This window comes from Anneissia japonica, unplaced genomic scaffold (genome assembly GCF_011630105.1).
Source record: "Anneissia japonica isolate Jap-2015-1 unplaced genomic scaffold, ASM1163010v1 scaffold287868_len458714_cov195, whole genome shotgun sequence".
In the NCBI taxonomy this organism is placed as follows: Eukaryota; Metazoa; Echinodermata; class Crinoidea; order Comatulida; family Comatulidae; genus Anneissia; species Anneissia japonica.
This window is the reverse complement of record NW_022698322.1, coordinates 82,383-102,673: the sequence shown is the minus strand read 5'-3', so window position 1 is coordinate 102,673 and position 20,291 is coordinate 82,383. Positions and strand designations below refer to the sequence as shown.

Sequence of the window (20,291 nt, the reverse complement as noted above, 5' to 3'; positions counted from 1 at the left end):
TATATATATATATATATATACACGTATATATACTTCTAAATGTCGTGTATCATGCATAGGAACGTTGACGCCTGCAAGGCTCTGGTTAAACCAAATACTTATTTTTGTTTGTTTTATACTATAAAGATCATCCCAACTTAATTCAGTTAAGACTAAAAATTAAATTCAATCACATATCAAAATATGAAAATGAGAATTGAGAAAAATAATACAGCAATGGGAAGGAAAGATGTGTTCTCTCGGTAAAAATAACACGCCAACCAGTAAACATTTTGTTTTGTTTAAAAAAAAAGAAGCAAAAACACTGATTAGGCCTAGGTACAATAGTCTTAGGCTGGCCTTCTTTCAATAAATTCACATTCCAGTCTATGCTCAGTTAATGACTATGTGTTGGTGTTTTTTCAAGTAAATAAACCACCATTTAGAAGGGGTAAACACGTTGCACTAAACGTATAGCTGAATGTTTATGGAAAAATTTGCCAGTAAGAATTTTTCAATTGGAAGAAAACTGAAAAGATTAAATGACTCATTCACTTTTTCGTTGCCAAATTTGAAATACAAATTCAGGGTTGTAGTTTTAGAAAACTAAGGGGTGGGTGGTAGACATTTTAAGAATGGTGGGTGATAACATTTGTAAAATCTACGGAAATAGAGTAGATTTTGAGGAAGGGCAAGGGGGTTGATAAAGGTGGGTGGAGGGAGAGCCGTGAAATTAGCTTTAGAGTGGATGGAAAACTTCAATGCTGTGTGATCCCACCAACCATAACTACATCCCAGACAATTAAAAAATGCCTTAACAATCAATAAGTATATTTCACAAATATTTGCTACCCATCCTTACAAGTCTTGGTACGTGGTCAAATGAGCTATCCCTCGCTCAGTGGATGATTGTGTTTTCTGAAATTCACAATGCCTTGACTACATCCTTGTAATTAATTCGTTGACTTGCTTTCAGATTTGTGATAATGTGAAAAGGGACTTTCCCTTGGGTACAATTCCAAAAGAGTTTAGAAGTAAGGGGATTACATTCAAATAGATAATGCAAATGAATCCTCCTATATATGTATCTTTGGAGAAATCAATGAAATATTAATAAATATTTATTATCAATGTGTTCTTGGTAAATTTTATATTCATTTGAATTTTTCTAATTTATAGTTTGACTTGTTTAATTTTATGTTGGATAATTGTTAATATAAATCTTCAAACTAAAAGCAAAAGAAATGGACATGTTTGTGAAAAATACAGAAATACAATACACACATAATATATAATATATGAAACATAATACTGATTATGAATATTATAAGAAAGAAAAAAAAGTATAAAAAATCAAGTTACATATTAACCTTAACAAAAAATAAAATTTAAAAATTGCACAATCTTTCAGTAGAAGAAAAGATAGGCTTATAAAAGAAAATAGAAAATACTATAAATAAATACTAGTCAATAAACATAGATAAAAGTAAAACATTTTTTTTTATTATTAGTGGAAATTATGATACACAAAAATTACTTCTGAATACTAATACCAGGGCATTTATAGATTATTGGAACTTTGGTTGAGGTGCTTCTCTCTGATCCTGGAGAAATCATTTGTTCAATTCTTTGTTACATCGGTTTTCATTGTACAAAACACCATTCCACTATTCACAGAGTAATAATAGTAGATTATGTAACATCTTGAATAGAATCAAATATTGAAGTGAAGTCAGTCCATGTGAATGGACAAAGGAAAAGTAACAATGAACAAAGTTTGTAAAAATTAAATAGAGATATTTAGATAAATAAATTCCTATTTCAAAAGCTGATTAAAGTCTGTTGATGGATGATTTATTTAGCAAGGCTTTTATATCTTTAATCTATATTCCTCCCATAGATTTTAAAATTGGATTATAAGTAGTTGACACCGATTTTATAATTAGGTTTTATAAATTACTTAATATGCCTGATCTAATACCTATTATAATAAAAATCCATCTCCAAAAGTTCCATAAATGCCAGATGATATCCAGATTAAAATTTGATGAAGGAAATGAGGTGTTACATTGTAGCATAAGTTTGTTCAGATGAATGGATCTGTTTAGTAGTAAAGAACACACTTGTGGAGTGGATGTACTGCAACATTGAAGGGCGTCCCTAACTACTTGTTTGCCTTGGTTCAAGGATAAATTGGACTGAACTGCTCTTTTCCTCTTTTAAAGTATCCTGACTTGATCCCTTATCTTCCTATATCTTAAATGTCTCTTTTACTTGTCAACTTTCTCCATATTTTTTTTTTTTACTAGATTTTCTTATTGCTAAATAGAATACTATTTCAAAACAATTAAAATAAAAAGACAAAGTTTGTGTTCTAATTCTTTATGTTGGGAAATGTATTAATATAATTTGATGTGCCTACTGTACAATCAATCTTTTATTGCAATAATTTGTATTTTGGCAAAAAAAAATATTCTAGGAATTTTTATATTCTAAATGCGTGTTGTATACATTCATTATTGGAATTTTAATTCATGTGAATTTTGGTACAGTTGTGACCACTTGACACATTAGTTTTCAAACTAGCAAGTTTCCTTATAATCACATTAAAACATTAGTATTATTACTGTAAAGAATAAAAATGTAAATGCATATTATTGACTAAAATTACAATTATGATAATGACCAGAGAAGGAGTGAAAAAAAAAAAAAATGAGTACCGGTATGTTACCATTCTAATAATTTGACAGATAAATGGACTGTTTTTGCTTTCCTTCTTTCAGGGATCATCTGTCCGTGTCCTTCTCATTCTTCCTTCATGGTGAGAGTACCGTGTGTACCGCGGTGGCCATCAACCAGCACCATCCCATTCACCACCTTAGTATGTACCATCTGAATGCAGCGTTGGAATCATCCACTGATTTTCAAGGTTTGTAATTCACATTAGTTGGATGTTTGCAGTCTGTTTATTAAAGCTGTTTACAGGGAAATGTAGGCAGTGAAAATGAGAAATACCAGACAATTGCCATCTTATCACATTCACTGTTGCATTTAACACCAGTGTAATGACAACCACCACAACTCCACCATCGTTGTCATGCCATCGTCATCTGTCATTATTATGTCACATCAGCATGTCATCGTCACCGTCATCAAGTCTATCTAACATGTAATCTATTATCCTCTATTGATATCGCCATCACCATTATTGTCAATATTGTCAGCATTTCTATTTATCTTGTCAGAACTGTCATCATCATTGTTATTATCATCATCACTTTGTTTTTACATTGTATTTCTATTGTCCTCTTAATCCTCATCTAGTATTCTATTTTTACTTTTATCATCATAACATCTTTATAATAATTACATTACTGTGAGAATAACTTCATGGAGCTTTCATTGGTAGAGTAAATATATTAGCAAAACAAGTGAGATTTGATGGGTTTACTGTTATAATAATAATAATCTTTATTGCGTATACACTTTTTTATTGGTAGTAACCCTGACACATTAAAAATACAGAACAAGACAATAAAAGGGACATAGTTGAAATTTAATAAAAAATCACGATACATTCTTTAAAATCTTAAAAACACGAGAAATTTCCTTATAATTAAAAAAGATCCACTATAGTTATAGTTATGATAACTACAGTTATGAACTACAGTTACGAAATTCAGAAATCTATAATGTATATTACCTTCATACATTACCTTAAATACAGTAATTATCTTATTTTTATTTCCCTGTTTTCTTGTATTTTTGATTGTGAGGTTATTTGTTCAAGGGGGGATGTAGACAGAGGTGCTTGTCACCTGTTCATCCCTTCCTTTTCGCTGCTGTCTGTTGTATTTTTATATTGTATATGTTTTCTTTGTGCAGTGATGAAGCGTAATAAATAAATAAATAAAAAATAAAATTCATTAATTTTATAGTGATTTTATGTCCGTATGGTCTTGCTGGTATACTGACAGGACAGTATTACAATGGCAATGAGCAGTGTGCGGAGAAGGTGCTCTCCGAATGGAAGCAGTTCTTCCCATTGGCTCCAGGCTTCACCAAGGAGGATCCCGACGGAGAGTTGGACGATAACGCTACGCCGGCTGTAGTTGAAGTTCTCGTTGGTCAGTTAATTTTTTGCTTGTTTTTATCTTTTTACCTTGTGCAAATTCATAGTCAGTGGCATATTTTATCCTGTCTGGTTTCTCTTATAGGAGTCAGTCAATTTTGAAGATGATGTTTAATAGAATTATCTTCTAACATGAATATGCTTTTGAGTTAAAATCTTCATCTAGTGTACCAAATATTACCATTTAAAACAGATTTGACTAGCTCTGGCAAAACCTTGTTTAAAATAAAAATCAAATTAAGTTTTTGGTATTTGAACATTCTGCATGTATTCCTCTTTAAAACTGGTTTTATTTGATGGTAATTGGTTGAGTATGAGCGAAGTTATGAATATTTAATTCATTGGGTATCAGTCATGTAGGTTTTGATAAAACAGCTTCTAAACATTCCAAAATCAATTATTTAATATTGGGATTTGTATTTTTAAAATAATTTAAATATACTTTTCAGTTAGATTTAATGATTAATATTGTGCAGAGATGTTCTTCAGTTTACCGTAACTTCTTTCAGAATCAGAAATTGCGACAAATTTAGGGTCGCATTACGTTTGAAAAAGACTGAAAAAATGACAGTTCTACAGTTATTGCTTCTAATATATCTCATGTTTGCAGTTCAGCCATTGTTCTACTTTATGCTTTCCTGATCAGAATAATTAACAAATTTCCCTTCGAGTTAGCCATTAATGTTCATTTTTCTTTGATTGCTTGCACCAAAAGGACATCTTATATATCAGCGCACTAGCTTCATGCAATGAACGCTTTTTTAACCATACTGCCTTATTAGAATACAATGTTCCCCATTGTTCGTTCGGTGCATGCGATTTCGAGACAGAAAAATAATCTATAGTTTAAAAAAATATAGTTTTTTGGAGTAAAATTATAAAAAAAATGATTAATATTTTTGTAATCCTATATAATTATGTTTTTTATTAATGGAAAAGTGTGCATTGCATCTTGTATAAGAATATAAAACCATTGTTGGAAAATATTGGATGTATTCAACAGACAAAGAAGGCATTGTATATAAGATGTTAAAGCCACATTAAAATGGAAGTGATTTTAATCATGATTTCCATTATTCAAATAGTCAGATCTAGAAAGGAATTTTGAAATCCGCCTTAATCTGCAGGGGGGAAAAATTGAATTATTACACCCAAAATTATTCAGATAATGATGATTTTATTCTCAAATTTAGTGAGTTTATTCTATGAGTTTTAAATCTGTTGAAAACAAGTCTTCATTTTAAAATAAATCCCATGTTTGTAAGTTCCCATTTATGATGTAATGAATGTTTTTGACTGCTTGGAATTAAATATTTTTTGACACCTCATTCTCTTTTTTCTTGAAATGTGATAAGAACACTGTTAACCATTTTTTATATTGCTAATCATGTTTTCTGTATCGGGAGACTAATAAACATTTTTTATCGGTCTTGTATTACTTTAATATACAGTTACATTTTCATACTCATGAAGTCAATAAAATCTTGGCAGTATGTACTGCTTTTGGTCTCATTAGACTTTGTTTGACAAAGTAGATCATCGTCCAACTTTCAATAGATAATATAAACTTGTTTGATCAGATACGTCTATACAAGCATACTGTACTAGCTGACTAATGTCCTGTCTGGAGTGGTATTTTTTTTGTCTGTTCTAAAATGACCATTATTAGTAGACCTAGTTCTATTAAAATAATAATATTGTAATATTTTATGTTCACACATAGTTAAATCGATGGACAAAAAAGTATGTTAATATGTTTTTAGCTTTTAATTTATACTTTAGCAGGAAAAGCACATTCAAATATTATTTATTTCATGCTTAGCCTCATGAAACATCTTGGTTGACATCAAAATTTATCTTTACGTATCCAGGATACATTAAAGCACCAAAACATTTCTAATACAATGTAGTTTTATAGACTAAATAAATAAAGAATGCAAAACATTATCTATTGATTGACACTAGTGACAGAAAAAAATTTGGATACTGTATTGGTATACATCTGATTTTAGATTATGAATCAAACGACATACTGGATGTTAAAACATCCGACTTAACTGGCTACTTGTTTAAATAGACAAGTCAAGGAAATCTACGGGTATTTAATATTTTAAGTTCTTGTAATGGAACCTACAGTAGGGTAAGTCAGCAGTAATTCTTAGACGCGGTGGGAGAAGGTAGAATGACTTTATAATATCCTTTCGCTGGACCATCAGGAAACCACTGTGTTAGATTGTAATGCTAGTTTGCTCCGGATATCTGTGGAACGTTAAGGGAATTAGGCACTGTTAGGACAAATTAATTTGATATGCTGACAATGACAATGACAGCGGCTTTTGGCACAGGTGAGAACATAGGTAGACTGATACTCTGTAATCTAGGTCATACCGCTAAAGTGCTTCTCGTGGAATGAGCCTCGACTTCAAAGAATTTCATTCGTTTATGCAAATTTTTCAGCAGCGGATAGCATAATTTCAATATGGGTTTCCAGGTTTGTGCAAACATCATGTTAGATTATAAGGTTTATGAAAGTGATTCAGTACTTAGCTATATTTAAAATGAATTTTATGAAAATATTTAAGTATATTATGCATATTTGACAAAATGTGTACATATTGTCATTTGCGTGTGTCTAGTATGTGATTGCATACTCTGTCGCATGAGCAATTTCCCTAATTGGGATAGTGTTATCTGCAGAATTCTGTGTAAATTACCATACTCTCAGGGATGAACTTAACAATCTCCAATTTTTCTGTCTCATATCAAATTACAATGTACTATTATCGATAGGCTTTGGATATGTAGATAAGCCATGGTTAAACAATAGCATCATTATTAGTTTTTTTTTAGATTTTATTTTGATTGATTGTAGCTGTTGATAAATGTTTATGGTACTTAACTTCATTCTGCCTTTAATCCCATGTTAAACAAAGTCAAGTAATCTGAGTTTTTCACAATCGAAAACAAAATGAAAAATATTGTATGGTATTTATTATAATATCCCATTAAATTAAAATGGTTCCACATAAACTATAGTAACTTTAGCCTTTGTGATATTCAGTATTGCATTTTAATTCTAATTCCTCATTACAATGCCGAATTATATTATATATATATTATATTTCATTGAAATAAAGCACTTAATCTTAACTTTAGTGTATCTTTAAACAATTTATTCAATACTCTGGCATTGAGCCAGCAAATACATATTTTTAACTGATTAAAAATGATGCAATTCCACTAGCAAATACATCAGAATATATAGTTTTTTTTCTTTCATTTTATAGAATTGAAAATAATTAAACTTGTTTTTTCATTGACTCCAAAATGAATTCCAAGAAACGATACTTTGTTGAACAAAAGGACATTCTGAAAAGCTTATTTTCTTACGAGATTACAGTTTAGATTGCCTATCTCCATTGATCACTGTTAATTACCTGGTTAGGTGTTGTCATTTGGTTATTAAAATATCAGTCCAATCCACTTCATAAACTCTAGTCATAATCTGTCATCATTCTTAAATGTCAGGGACTGGTTCGCCTCCCATTTTAAATAATTTATCATTTTTGAATGATTGGTAGTCCGGTTGATCTGCTTATCTCTCTGAGAAGTGAAAGCTATTGCAGGAAAGAGAATACTCAACACTATAAATTTAAAGTGCATCTAAAAAATATTTATTTTTTTTATAGTACATTGGCATATTTGTATTAAACATATTTATAAATTCAATTAAAAAAATCTAGCAAAATATTCCATTGCAAATACTATTTTATTTATTTATTTATTCTTTCTTTAGTGATAGCACTTTTAGTGGTGCAGCACTGGCTTCATAAGTGAATCACATGAACAAAAAAAAATATATAACAAAAATGCAAATCAGAAATAAAAATCAAATGAACAGAAATATAAAGAAAAATACAAAGAATAGAACTAATTTAATTTGGATCAAGGCAAGAGAACACATTTTGCAGTCAAAATGAATAAAAATATTACAGGGTTAAGATTCAGTTTTTTTTTTTTGTTGATTGAGAGTTTTGATAATTTAATGGTAGTGCATGATGCTTCAGACAAAATGTGTTAGAAATATTGTTTAAAACAAATTCTTTAGAATGGCACAAATATGCAAAATCTCAAAAGAGTCACCTTCAACCACCACTCTTACAATAATTTGACTATGACCTCTCTTTAGTTGGACATGCAAATATAAGTGAATGGAGCCTTGGATTATATACTAATTATAAGATGTGATGCTTAAGGACCGTGTAAACGAGCTTGTAAAGATAAGACATTTCTTGAAGCTGTCAGCACTGTTTTGTATTGACACTTGCGTTGTCTGATGGTGGTAATAATATTGTTGTGCTCAACTGAGTTCAATGTTTATGTATCAAGAAATTATTTGGATAAATTTGGTTTCTAAAATACAAGATCAAACCAGTCATGTTTCGTAAGCAGTGTTCTCCCGAAGCTGTTTTAGCCATCAATTTTACCAGTAAAAATAATTGACCAACCAGTAAAAATTGTGTGTTGGTAGAATTTAAAAAAACACTTATAAGGCCTAAGTAGCCTAGGCTGACTTTCTTTCAACATCATTCCAGTCTAGGCCTAGGCTATGATATGTATGGTTTTTTTTAAGCCTTTGAACTTCACTTAAAAGAGGCAGTACCTCTGTCTATATGGACAAATTTACTAGTAAAATGTTTTCAATTGGGAGAACACTGTTAAGCAATTAATAATATATTAAAAATAAAGGATTGTAGTTTAGGACAGACCATGTGGTATTCATCCCTCAATATGTATAATAATATTTGTAGTTAGGGTCATCATTCATTCGTTCTTTTATTGCCTTGTTTCAATTTAGTAAAGCTAATGACTATAACCCCCTGATTCTTCTAGATTCAGTAGTAAAACAGATATAATTTAAATGTGGATATAGTATTTTCAAATATAATTTACATCACATAATCCGAATTGTTTCTTTGCAGGTGGTGTACGGATGTTGTACCCATCCAATTATGTTGTGGTACCACACAATCTTGAGCTGCCAAACCAACAGCACCCTTTGGCATCCTACCCTCAAGTTGGCCTGCCTCCAAAGGGGCCAGTTGGGCCACTATGTAAGTAAATACAGTCTCATCCAGGTACTTTCTTGACCTTTGTCCTATTTTGTAGCTCGCTTAACTTAGGCAAAAACCCAGTTTTGTTGATAACAGGCAGAAGAGATGTATAGTTTTTATTATTGTGTGTTTTTAGCTATATGTTAACTATTATTTTTATTACATTTGAACACCAACACCGATGAGCTATTTTTCGAGTATTATTTTTATTCTTTTTTTAAAATTCTCTATGACATAAAGCTTTAGGAATTCTATTTATAGAAATTACTATAAATATTTACATTCTTTTGTCTATTTTTATCCCAAACCATAGTGATCACTTGTGGTGTCAAATCAAAAGGACATCAAACCTGTCAATTGTTGTTGTTGTTGTTAATTTATGTTTTAGTGTTGTTTTTTTTTTGTAAGTTTTTGCAATATATTTTTATATAAGTGTAGGCTCAGAATAATCTCGGCTGGCAAGGTGGCCACTGTAATTATAAAAATTGTTTTGAGTATGTTCAGATAGCTCTGAAAAAATGATTTATTGAAAAAAAAACTAAATTGTCTACTCATCACAGCTTGTCCTTCAGTTCCTTTGACACCGCCAACCTCGCCGCCAGAGCATCAACTTCCGGGTGAAGCCAAGATCACAGTGATGCAGACCAGCAACTACGCCTCTGCAGATATGGGGATGCCTGCAGACTTTAATCTCTCACCAAGTGCTATCGCAAAGAGCCTAGCCAACCAAGTTTGGAAAGATTGCTCCGTCACAAAGGATAAAGACATTGACAGGTAAAAACCAGATTTTTATTTAAGGAAAGCTATTCCTGTGTTTTCTTTATTTCATTTATTTATATTTTTATATTATTATTTCTTCATCCATTTGTCGCTATCTGATTTAGTTGGGTGATCAGGATAGTGGTATGTTTAGGGATGCATCGGTCAGGTCTCAGGTCTCTCATTTTGCTGGTGGTCTTTGTAGGGTGACATTTGAGAGTCCTGTGTAGTTATTCATGATTTCTGCCGAGTAGAGTGTTAGCCTCACTTGATTTAGTAAAATGCTCTTTACAATGTTCAGGAAGCTAGTGACCGACTCCATGTCAGCACATTAATTAAATTGATTTCTCCCTGTTCATTAAGAGAATTAGATATCTTTATTTATACAGCACAAAAATATACATTTTAAAGAACTGGGTAAGTGTTAAGTGGGACACCATTAAATGACACCTCAACAGAATGTGTTATGTGACCGTTCAACCACCTGATCTGAACAGTAACAATAGTTATAATTGTATTCATGTAAGGGCAGTGCTTATTCACTCTCTAGTGGGTAGTAGTGGGGATGTAGCATGGTGATTCTTCTAATCCCAGGGGTTTTGGTTCAAATCCTGTGACGACCCTTGATTTTTTTTTTCTCACAACTGAAAGTATCTCCACTCCTAATAATGAAACATCACATTATTTCATTTCTTTAAGAAGGGTCACCCTCAATAAATCTACAGAACTAGATTTTGTCTTTCTTTTGTTTATTTTTCTGTTAACTGTAAGAGGCATCAGATCAAGTTTACAATTTATTACTATAGTATAGTAAATCATGATTATTACATTTAAAATGTTCTACATTGCAAATAAATTTCAGTTGGCTTTTATGGTATTAAGAAACATTCAAATAAATTATTTCCTAAAAATATAACAATGAATATCAGGGTATGTGATGCTCTAACATTATCCAGGGACTTTTGACAGTTGCCATGGCGAATGCCATATGCAATTCATTTAATTCCATGTTAGCATTACGGTATCAAATTCTTAATAATTTATTGTTTGTCTCCGAAAAATATCCAGCACCATAAAACAAATTCTCTGTCATCAGATTTGTTATGCAGAGCGATTGTATTGTGTTCTCATTTGCTGCTGTCTGCTTATCCAGCAATTTAACCCCTTTTAGCTACGTTGACATCAGTCAGTGAACTTGCATAAGAAGTTAACTCATTTTCATTTTCTGGAATTTGTTCAAGTAGAGATCTGAGATTATGATATGAGAAATAAACCCAGTATAATTATAAGTGGTACTTTGGTGTACTGTTTAATAGAAAATTATTCTCCTGTAGTAGAAGGCTCAGTGAGTGATGTTTTTAAAGGTCATGTAATTTTATGTTAATGTCACCTGTTTTATGGTTTAATACTGTACAAATGTCTGGTCATTGGCTATAGAATTTATCATGCCAAATGTGCTACCTCCATTCTTTGGGAGTATGTCTAATTTTAGCAGACATCTTCAGGAACAAAAAAAAAATCCCCTTAATAGGGGTGTCATTGGGGTTGGCTGTAATGTTAAAAGATAAACTTTCCTTCGTTTAGTGCTGGAAAAGTGTTCCTTAATGGGGATGTTCCAAATTAGAGGGTTCAATTCCAAATCAATCACATTCTACCAGATCCCCAGAAAGACGAACATAGTTTTCTCCAAGGATACAGGCAATATGACTAGCTTTAGATTCGAACTTGTAGCCGTTCCTTTTGAAGTCCAACCCTTTATTGTTGCGCCACATGATGCTATCGGAATCCACAGGAGGAGATAAGATTTGAGAAATACCCTGGTATTTGATGTGACTGCACCTAGATCCGGTGTGTTGGGAGGCAAGTAGAGACCCACCTGAAGCTTGCCATCTTGGCTACACTTCAGTAATGACAAACACATCTGTTGGTGCAAGTACTTTTAGATAGTTTTCTTGAAAAATCTCCTGGTAGATACATCGGTCGCTCATTAGGTTAATTTAACCAGTACATTATGGGTATTAACATCAGAAATCTCCATACGGATATCTGACTAGTGTAGTATAACTTTGTGATTTTTGTTTTTAAACTGGTGCAAGTTTTAATTTCATTTTCCACTAAATGCCTAAATTTTTTTTCAGTAGAATGTTTCTTGAAAAAAAATTTTTATTTGCTAAGAATGAAAATGCTCTTTTGCATATTATACTAATATTGTAGTAGAGATTTTATATAAAATACTTAGATTTTGCCAAAAAGGAACATAAATTTATTCTGGCATTACTAAGGCAAGCCTTTTTTTTAAAAATTTATACCTTGTTTCACAAACTTATTTATTTGAAGATCGTTGGAGGAGGGCGGAAAAAAAAATTAAATTGTGTTTTCTTATTTAGCAAATGGTTTTTGCCAAAAACAGACAGAAAAGAAAATAAAAATAAAATTTCATTGTTGAATGTAAACAGTGCAGTAATAGAATTGCTAAATGCTTTATATTTATATAATTAGGAAGAAGTATATTTTTGGAGATTTAAAGCCAGCAGTGGGCGTAATAAATATAAAGAAAAACTTTTATGTTTTTTCTGAAATTTCCATCTTTTTTTTGTGGCGGTAGGTGAACTAATTTTTCCAAAAATAAAATTTTATTTTTATATGGAGTCATCATTGTTGGCGGTGGCAAGTTCGCTAAACAAGGTATGAAAAAATCTTGCCTAATCAAGGTACCCACATCGCTGATATTAATCACATTGAGTAGGCCCTCCTGCACTTCAGCACCAATGTACTTTTGTACAATAAGATTACTATACCTAGGTTTGATTCTTACTTTCAGAAAATCAGTTTTCAAAACATACTAATTTTTAAAGCAATTTTATTCATTTAGATTTCTTTAGTACTAATTAATTACATGTAGAAGTTGAATTCTTAACTGAGTCTGAATTTTGTATAGCAATGCTTGATCTGTATATATTCAAAAACCATTATGCATGAATTAACAAATATCCTAAAATATGCTCTTTTGTTGTTTTTTTTTTTTTAGCAAAATATATGTTTGTCTTATAAAATGATATAATTTTACAGGTTGAATGTTATAAGACATTCCCTATTAGTATTGTAGTTGGAAATGCTGGTAATTAGGTAATATACCTTCAAAACATAAATATGGTCTTTGTTTCATTATATAGTACTTAGTGATGTACTCCCAACGACCTTCTATCAGAAGCTTTTTTTGCGATGTTGAAGAGATAGCAATCCTCAATCCATTATCCTTATGCAAATTGTAAGCTTCATTAAACTACAAATGAACAGAAAATATTAGCATAACTTAGGAACTAATCATTGATTATGTGTATCCTTTCCCAAAAAAAACCCCCGTTATTAATGTAACATCTAATTTAGAAATGCGTGCATACAATAAGCATACTGTGCAGTTGTGTGTTAAACATTGGAATTAATGTACACAATAAAATTCATTTCAGGAGTACATAGAATTTCTAATAAATAGGATATAATGATTTAAAAATAAGTGAAATTCTAAATTATTAACGATGTCTGTAATTATTTTTAACTAGAAGTATAACAAACATGAAATTTAAAAAAATTTATTTAAAAAAAATTGATTACTACGCAAGTATAACCAAGTAGGCCAAAATAGTGCTTGATGTTATAAATTAACAGAGTTAGTACGCAGTAAATGAAAAAGGAGTAAATCTTTGGATTCATGAATTTCATGTATGTTTTAAGCATGAAAATGTATTAATGATGTCTGCAATGTTTTTATTTACGTTTATGAAAAAAAAAATAGACACATGCACTATGTCCTTTCATATAAGACATTTCATAAGACATTTTAACCTCTTATGGTATTAATATTCTGACCTCAAATGAACTTGTAATATATCTGAAAATCAGTATAAAGTAATTTTTTTGAAACTGCTTTCATTGGAAATAATTAACTTATTTTTAGATTTTTTAGATGAGAATCTTTTAAGTTTAATTTTTTTAGGTAGCTCTATAGGTCTCCTTCCAATTAAAGACTGCTTATAAGACTGCGGTTTCCTTGGAAGCAGATTTGGTCTCTAATTAGAATAATAAAGATAAGACGTTTGTAAATGTGGCAAAGACAAGCCAAACCAGTCACTCGTCGCAAAATTCAATTTTGAGTTATTAATACAGTGTTAGAGAGTAAAATATTAGCTATAAAATAGTAAAAAAATCATTCAAATCGTACAATTCCTTATGAAGTTACAAGCGTTTAACCACACAGCTGTTTAAAGAACAATATATGAGAAATCAGCCTTCAAAGTTTATGATTTCAGGCATTTCTCATGCAGAAACTATCTTTAAATTCTTAAAAAGTGTTGTTTTAACATTCAAAATGGGGAAAATAACAGCATAGAATGTGTAAATATATAAAGTTTAGTTTAGTGCAATAAATTAGATTTTTTAAAATTTGACATTCCAGCATGTTTTGGTCCTTTTCTCTGAAACACGATTTGCGACGAGTGACTGGTTTCGCTTGTCTTTGCCACAAATTTTGGAACCAGTGGTCCTTAATTGGAGGTGGTCTTTAAGGCCTATATTTATACTTCTCCATTGATTATTATATCTTCGAAAGTATTAGAGCAATTATATGCTGTAAGAATAACATAAATGCTTTGATGAGTTTGAAGGCTTGGCACTTAAACCACCAAAATATTGTATGTTTTACGTAGTTTTAATTCTTAACCAACTGTTGTATTGTACTGTTAATGGGTTGTTTTCCACCATCTGAGATTACAGATCAGGTGATTTTAGTCATACAAATTTACGAATGTTGTAACTTCCGTGATCCTGTTACTAGGAAATCCAATCCATAAATGGTTATTAATAAGTGATTTCACAATAATAAATGATGTTTGGGGTGGTTTAAACCAGATAACTTAAAATTTTGCGAATGTATCCTAGCTAGAGAAAAATATTTATTTTTTTCATGGAGTAGTCTATCAAATTCAAGTTTACCATTTTCAATTCCAATAAGCAACAGTGATTATTAAAAAATTATTTCACAATAATAATGATGTTAGGTAGGGTGGTTTTAACAAATATTCAATTTTGAGAATCTTTATAGACCTAGCTAGAAAAGAATTTTAAGTAGAATGTTTGTTTATTTTGCAAGTAGGATTCTGACAAATTCAATTTTACCATTCTGATTTTCAAAAAGCAACAAAGGCTTATAAATCTTGAGTAAGCTTGTCAGCAAGTGGCGTATTTGGCGGCACAGCCAGCACAATGTGTGTGATAATGATTGTGATTCGGCAAGGCATTGTACAACATAGGCTCTGGCATTGTAGCCGACCCTGTGACCTCTGAGGTAGTGCATGTCAGATCAATTACTGGAGTAATGAATTACGCATTGTCAACAGATGAACAGTGTTGAACTATCACAGTGTCTGACCGCACTCTTGAGGGTGCTGTGTAGGGAAGACACACATGTAGCGTTGTTCCTCGTTATCAGCTAATGATTAGACTAACAGTTATTCTATCACATCTTAATTGTAGGCACCTATTAAGCACATGTTCTTCAAAGCACCTTAGTCTTAACTCATCTCAGTAGGTTGGGGCTAGCTATCTTGTAGACACAGAATCATGGAGGTACTCTGATCTTGGGTTCAATTTCATTGCTGTTTCCTTGTGTTTCAGCTGATTGGCTTAAATACAAGTTGCTAATAGTGAACCATCTTTTGTAATAAAAATGTTTCAAGCTCCATGCTTTGAAATAAGATGTAGAATTTATTCATCGATCTATAGACAAATCATAACTGTGCATCCTGGGAAGACTCCTTACTGTCCCAAGGTCAAAGTTTATCCCAACCTAACAGACTACCGTAATGCAGTTGTGGTAGAGACAATTCGCTCTCATAAACTTTAATTCATGCACTTGAATACTAAAAACAGATCAACAGAAATCTTTTTCATTAGTTGTTTTATAACAAAACAAAAAAATGCATCTGCAAACGCACCTTGCTACCTAAAGAAATTGATTTGCGAAGAAATAGTCAAGCAATCCATGTAATTACTAAGATTGGTTAATCCAAGAATACCACAGCCTAAGGCCTTTTCACTCCCGTTCACTATTAAGTAATGAAAATGTCTTCAGTTTACATATATACAGATTAGTAAAAGTACTGCACGTGTTGGAATTAGTATAGTCACACAGTCTGTCCATTGATTCAGTGATTTTAGAATTCCAGGTACAGATACATAAGACAGCAAGTCCCGTATTATTTTAGCAATGATTAAATGTTTGAAGAACTTATCTGTGGTGATATCAATTACCTGTTGTCACTAATCTATTATTGCTGACATGGTATCAATTTGGGTAATGACGTTTAAGGATTGATGGTTCAGTGTAATGTATGTGATAATATATTATGATAATTGGGAATTATATTTTTAGTGCAAGTAAAATAATTGTTTTACAGCAAAAAACAAAATGGTTTATTAATTAAAGTTACTTAAAACCCATAATTGAATTCTCTGCTTCAGAAAAATATAGGTTTAGCTACCAAAAAATGTGTATATTATTAAAAATACCTTCAGTTTTAGAGCAGAAGGATAATTAAAAATATAATTTTGTTTTCTAATTTTGAAGAACACTTTTTCCAAAGAGTGTCTACTTTAGGTGATAAAATGACAAAACAATGAGTGTATGGGGTTAAAATATATATATCTTGTATTCATGACATGTTTAATCTCAGAGCTGCAGATCTGCTTCTTGAGAAAAATGCATTCTTTTTGTTCTGGCCTTCAGCACGTGCCCGGGTCATATGGCACTGACACTGGGGGTTTTCCCTGTCAGCCCCACCCTCTCGCCTCTAGTGAATAGAAGTCTTGCCTGAAGTGCTGAATCTCTTGTAATCTACTAAGTGAAGCACTTGTGAATTCCCTAATTTATGGTCATTTATCTAATAAGCTTAATACCCAGGTAGATAGGTAATCAATGCAATTACAAATTATCAGTGGGCCTGAAGTCTAGTATATAGGATTAGGATGAATGTTCTGAATGTAATTATGTTTGAAACATCATTTGAGAGGAGGGAGTTCTTTATTCATTTAATAAAGAAAGTCTTTTGACAACTACATATATATTGCAGTTGGCGTATATTGTAATAAAGGCTCTCAAAGTTTAATTGAAGTATAAAATTAATTAATGATTGAATGATTATTGTTGAAATTCAAATTTATAATTTATCTACTACCCACTACCTAATTTATTCAGATTTTTCTTTAAGAAATAATTATAACACCTACGGATAGATAAAATTGTAGACAAATTGTCTACAATTTTCAATACAAAAAGCAACATAATTTTCAGTGTTATATTTTGCAAAGGAAGAGAAATGAAATGTAATTAATGATATAACAGTTAATGGTCAGTTGATAAGCTGCCTGAGGGTGCACCAGCTAAACTAGGAGGGGAAAAAAAGGAGTACAGAGACCACACCAAAGATAATGTAGATGACACAAACCTAAAGTGACCTTCATAAAATTGTAGACTTAATAGTCGATGCACACACTACCCATATCAGAGTTGACGTAAGAGGAGAATGTGTACGATGTCTAATGACAAAATTAACATTTATTATGATTGCATTCAAACAGTTCATATTCATGTTTCTGTTCATGATAAGCTCTCCATCAAAAAATGAAGCAAGTGATTGAACACAATTATATCATAAAGATTATCACAATATCTTGTAAAAAATAGTACAAATTTATATTAATATACAAGTCAAATTCATTATTCTTTTCAATTATAATAATAAAGTAATAAACTATTATAAAAATTGTTAATTAATAAATAGTTACTAGGATTTCTAATTATCTTTGAATGATTACATAAAAAACAGATGTTAATGAAATAGACATTAGCAACTAACAAGAATTTTATTAACTGTACATACTGCAATAGGTTTAGAATAGATCATAAATCATAGGATTCTGTTATGATAAATTACAATTAATAATTACGAATATTAATTAATGTGTATTGATATAAAATATGGCTTTACATAAATGTTGGATTTGCATGAAAATAATTTACAATATTTATTAATAGGCATGAATTTTAATGACTTATTAAATTAGTACATTAATACGAGATTGATATTTTATCTTTATTACATAATAATTACAAATTTATGCATCATGCAAATGTACTGTAATATACATTTAGGTGTTCTTATTGGGTCGATTTAGGTAAAGAATGTGGCAACCTACAGTTGGCGTACATGTTTCAGCTTGGATGTGATAATTATCTGTGACAGGTCTGTCAGTGGTAGTCAAAGTGTTGCCAGGAAGCTTCTCCAACATGTGTTTATCTCCCATAATGTTCATAAGGAGGCTCCTTGGAGGGGCATAGAAAATGTTAATGCGTTACGATTCTTGAAAATGATTAAACAGTCACTGTACGTTACAGACATAAGACAAGAAATATGGATTTTATTGATAGCTTGAATGTAAAAATTATAATGCATTTTTAACAATAAATAACATTTAAAATTTATATTACATATAAATTTATTCCAATTCCAATTTAATGATAAAATATCAAATAATTATATTTAAAACTTAAATATATATATATTGATACTTTAAATTATAATTGCTGTAATTAACTTGTCATATGTAGCATTTATATATTCTACATCATTTTAGAATAAAAACAATGCTTCTTAATTATGTAATATTTTAGAATTCTGAAGTATTTTCAAAAGAATTTTTATAAGGATAGTTTAGGTGTCAAATTTAATGTACATGGTAAAGTTTTTGCTGTCTTTTTGACACGCACCATCAACAACTTTATTATATCAAAGGGTTAAGTACAAGGTTTCTCCTGTCATCCAGTCTAAACCAATTCCAATTTAACTGCTTTACCGTGTGAACAACACGTGTGCCACATTAGCCATGATTCCGGGACAGCAGAGAGTGGGAATAAGATGGAAAGGGAGAATATTTCCGGAAGAGGAATTTCCTAAAATGTGCATAGTCTAATTAAAGCATTGTAGTAGTGTTTGTACTCTCACATGTACTAAGTTAGTGGAAATTCTGACATAATAGATTGAGAATGAATTGAAAAATGAGGAACATAGTTGTTCATGAAAATTGTAATAGTGTATCACTAATTATTGTCTGTTAAAAATGTGTAAAAGACTATGAAGTGCATCAATTAATAAATCTTATTCCACTGTTCAAGAAAGAAAAATCCTTCAAACTGTAAAGATTAAAATTAAATAATTTTTTATATAATTTTTTTTTTATTAAATTGAACATAGCTTTCAGGGAATCGAAAATATATAACATATTAAGCATATACAATGATAAATTTATACAAAAATACAGCTGGGGAGAAAAAGTTATGTATATTGTTATAGTACAGTATTAAACACACATGAGCAAGCAGCCTAAGTAAGTTTTTCAGGGAAGCACAAAATATGTCTTGTATTATTTCAAACTAATCTAAACAGGTACAAACCTTAACTTACAATACTTAAAAGTTATATTTATTTATGATTTATGTAACTGGTTATTGGTTTTTAAATATGTTGATGATATTTGTAAGGTGGGTTATTGAAACTATTAATAGATGACTCCAGAATTTTAGTTTTAGATTCATGTCCTCTAACAGCAGCTAGAGTTTTCATATTTTTTTTTTTTTTTTTTCTTTTATAAATTGGTTTCACAATTGATGGACATATTATTGGGCTATGAGAGCAGCTTTGCTCAGTCGGCTAAACTGGTGGTAGCCACTGTGTGTGCAGAACCGTGGATATCTCTAGGTCACCGGTTCAATTTCCATCGCTGCCTCTCCTTTTGTTTGAGCTGGAGGGCTGAAGTGCAAGTTACGATAACGCACGTTTAAGCCGTTGGTCCCGTGTGCACGTTAAAGAACGCAGTACACTATTCGGAAAAGAGTAAGGGGGTTATCTCCCTGCCCAATCACCAACAGAAGAATACCACTTTGAATAAGTCGTCTTCAGAATTTTGTGGGTTATCCTTGGTGTTTACACCGAATAAGTCCATCCATTCATCTATTCATCAAATACCTTTGTCAAGTATTAACTGATTTAACAAAAAGTGTATCTTTAAAAAACAAAAAACCAGCAAGATCACCAACATGACAGAGAAATTTAGCTATGAACAGTCTCTGTTAGTGTTAATCATCACCATCAGAAACCATGATTAAAAATCTACTGGGGTGAGCTAGTGATAGGTTCAATATTATGAATTTGTACAAATCTATTTTAAATTATAGTTTTAGCATTCAGGTCATTCTG

At 31.0% G+C, this 20,291-nt stretch overlaps 1 protein-coding gene across 1 annotated transcript in view; it reads left to right on the top strand.

Moving 5' to 3' along the window:
- The window catches only part of LOC117102491 (mediator of RNA polymerase II transcription subunit 13-like), an 83,332-nt gene that overhangs the window by 25,446 nt on the left and 37,595 nt on the right, over positions 1-20,291 (top strand). The window contains exons 5-8 of the mRNA XM_033242774.1: positions 2,763-2,908; positions 3,918-4,106; positions 9,094-9,225; positions 9,786-9,999. Coding sequence (XP_033098665.1) covers positions 2,763-2,908; positions 3,918-4,106; positions 9,094-9,225; positions 9,786-9,999 — 681 coding nt within the window. The remainder of the gene's footprint in view (positions 1-2,762; positions 2,909-3,917; positions 4,107-9,093; positions 9,226-9,785; positions 10,000-20,291) is intronic.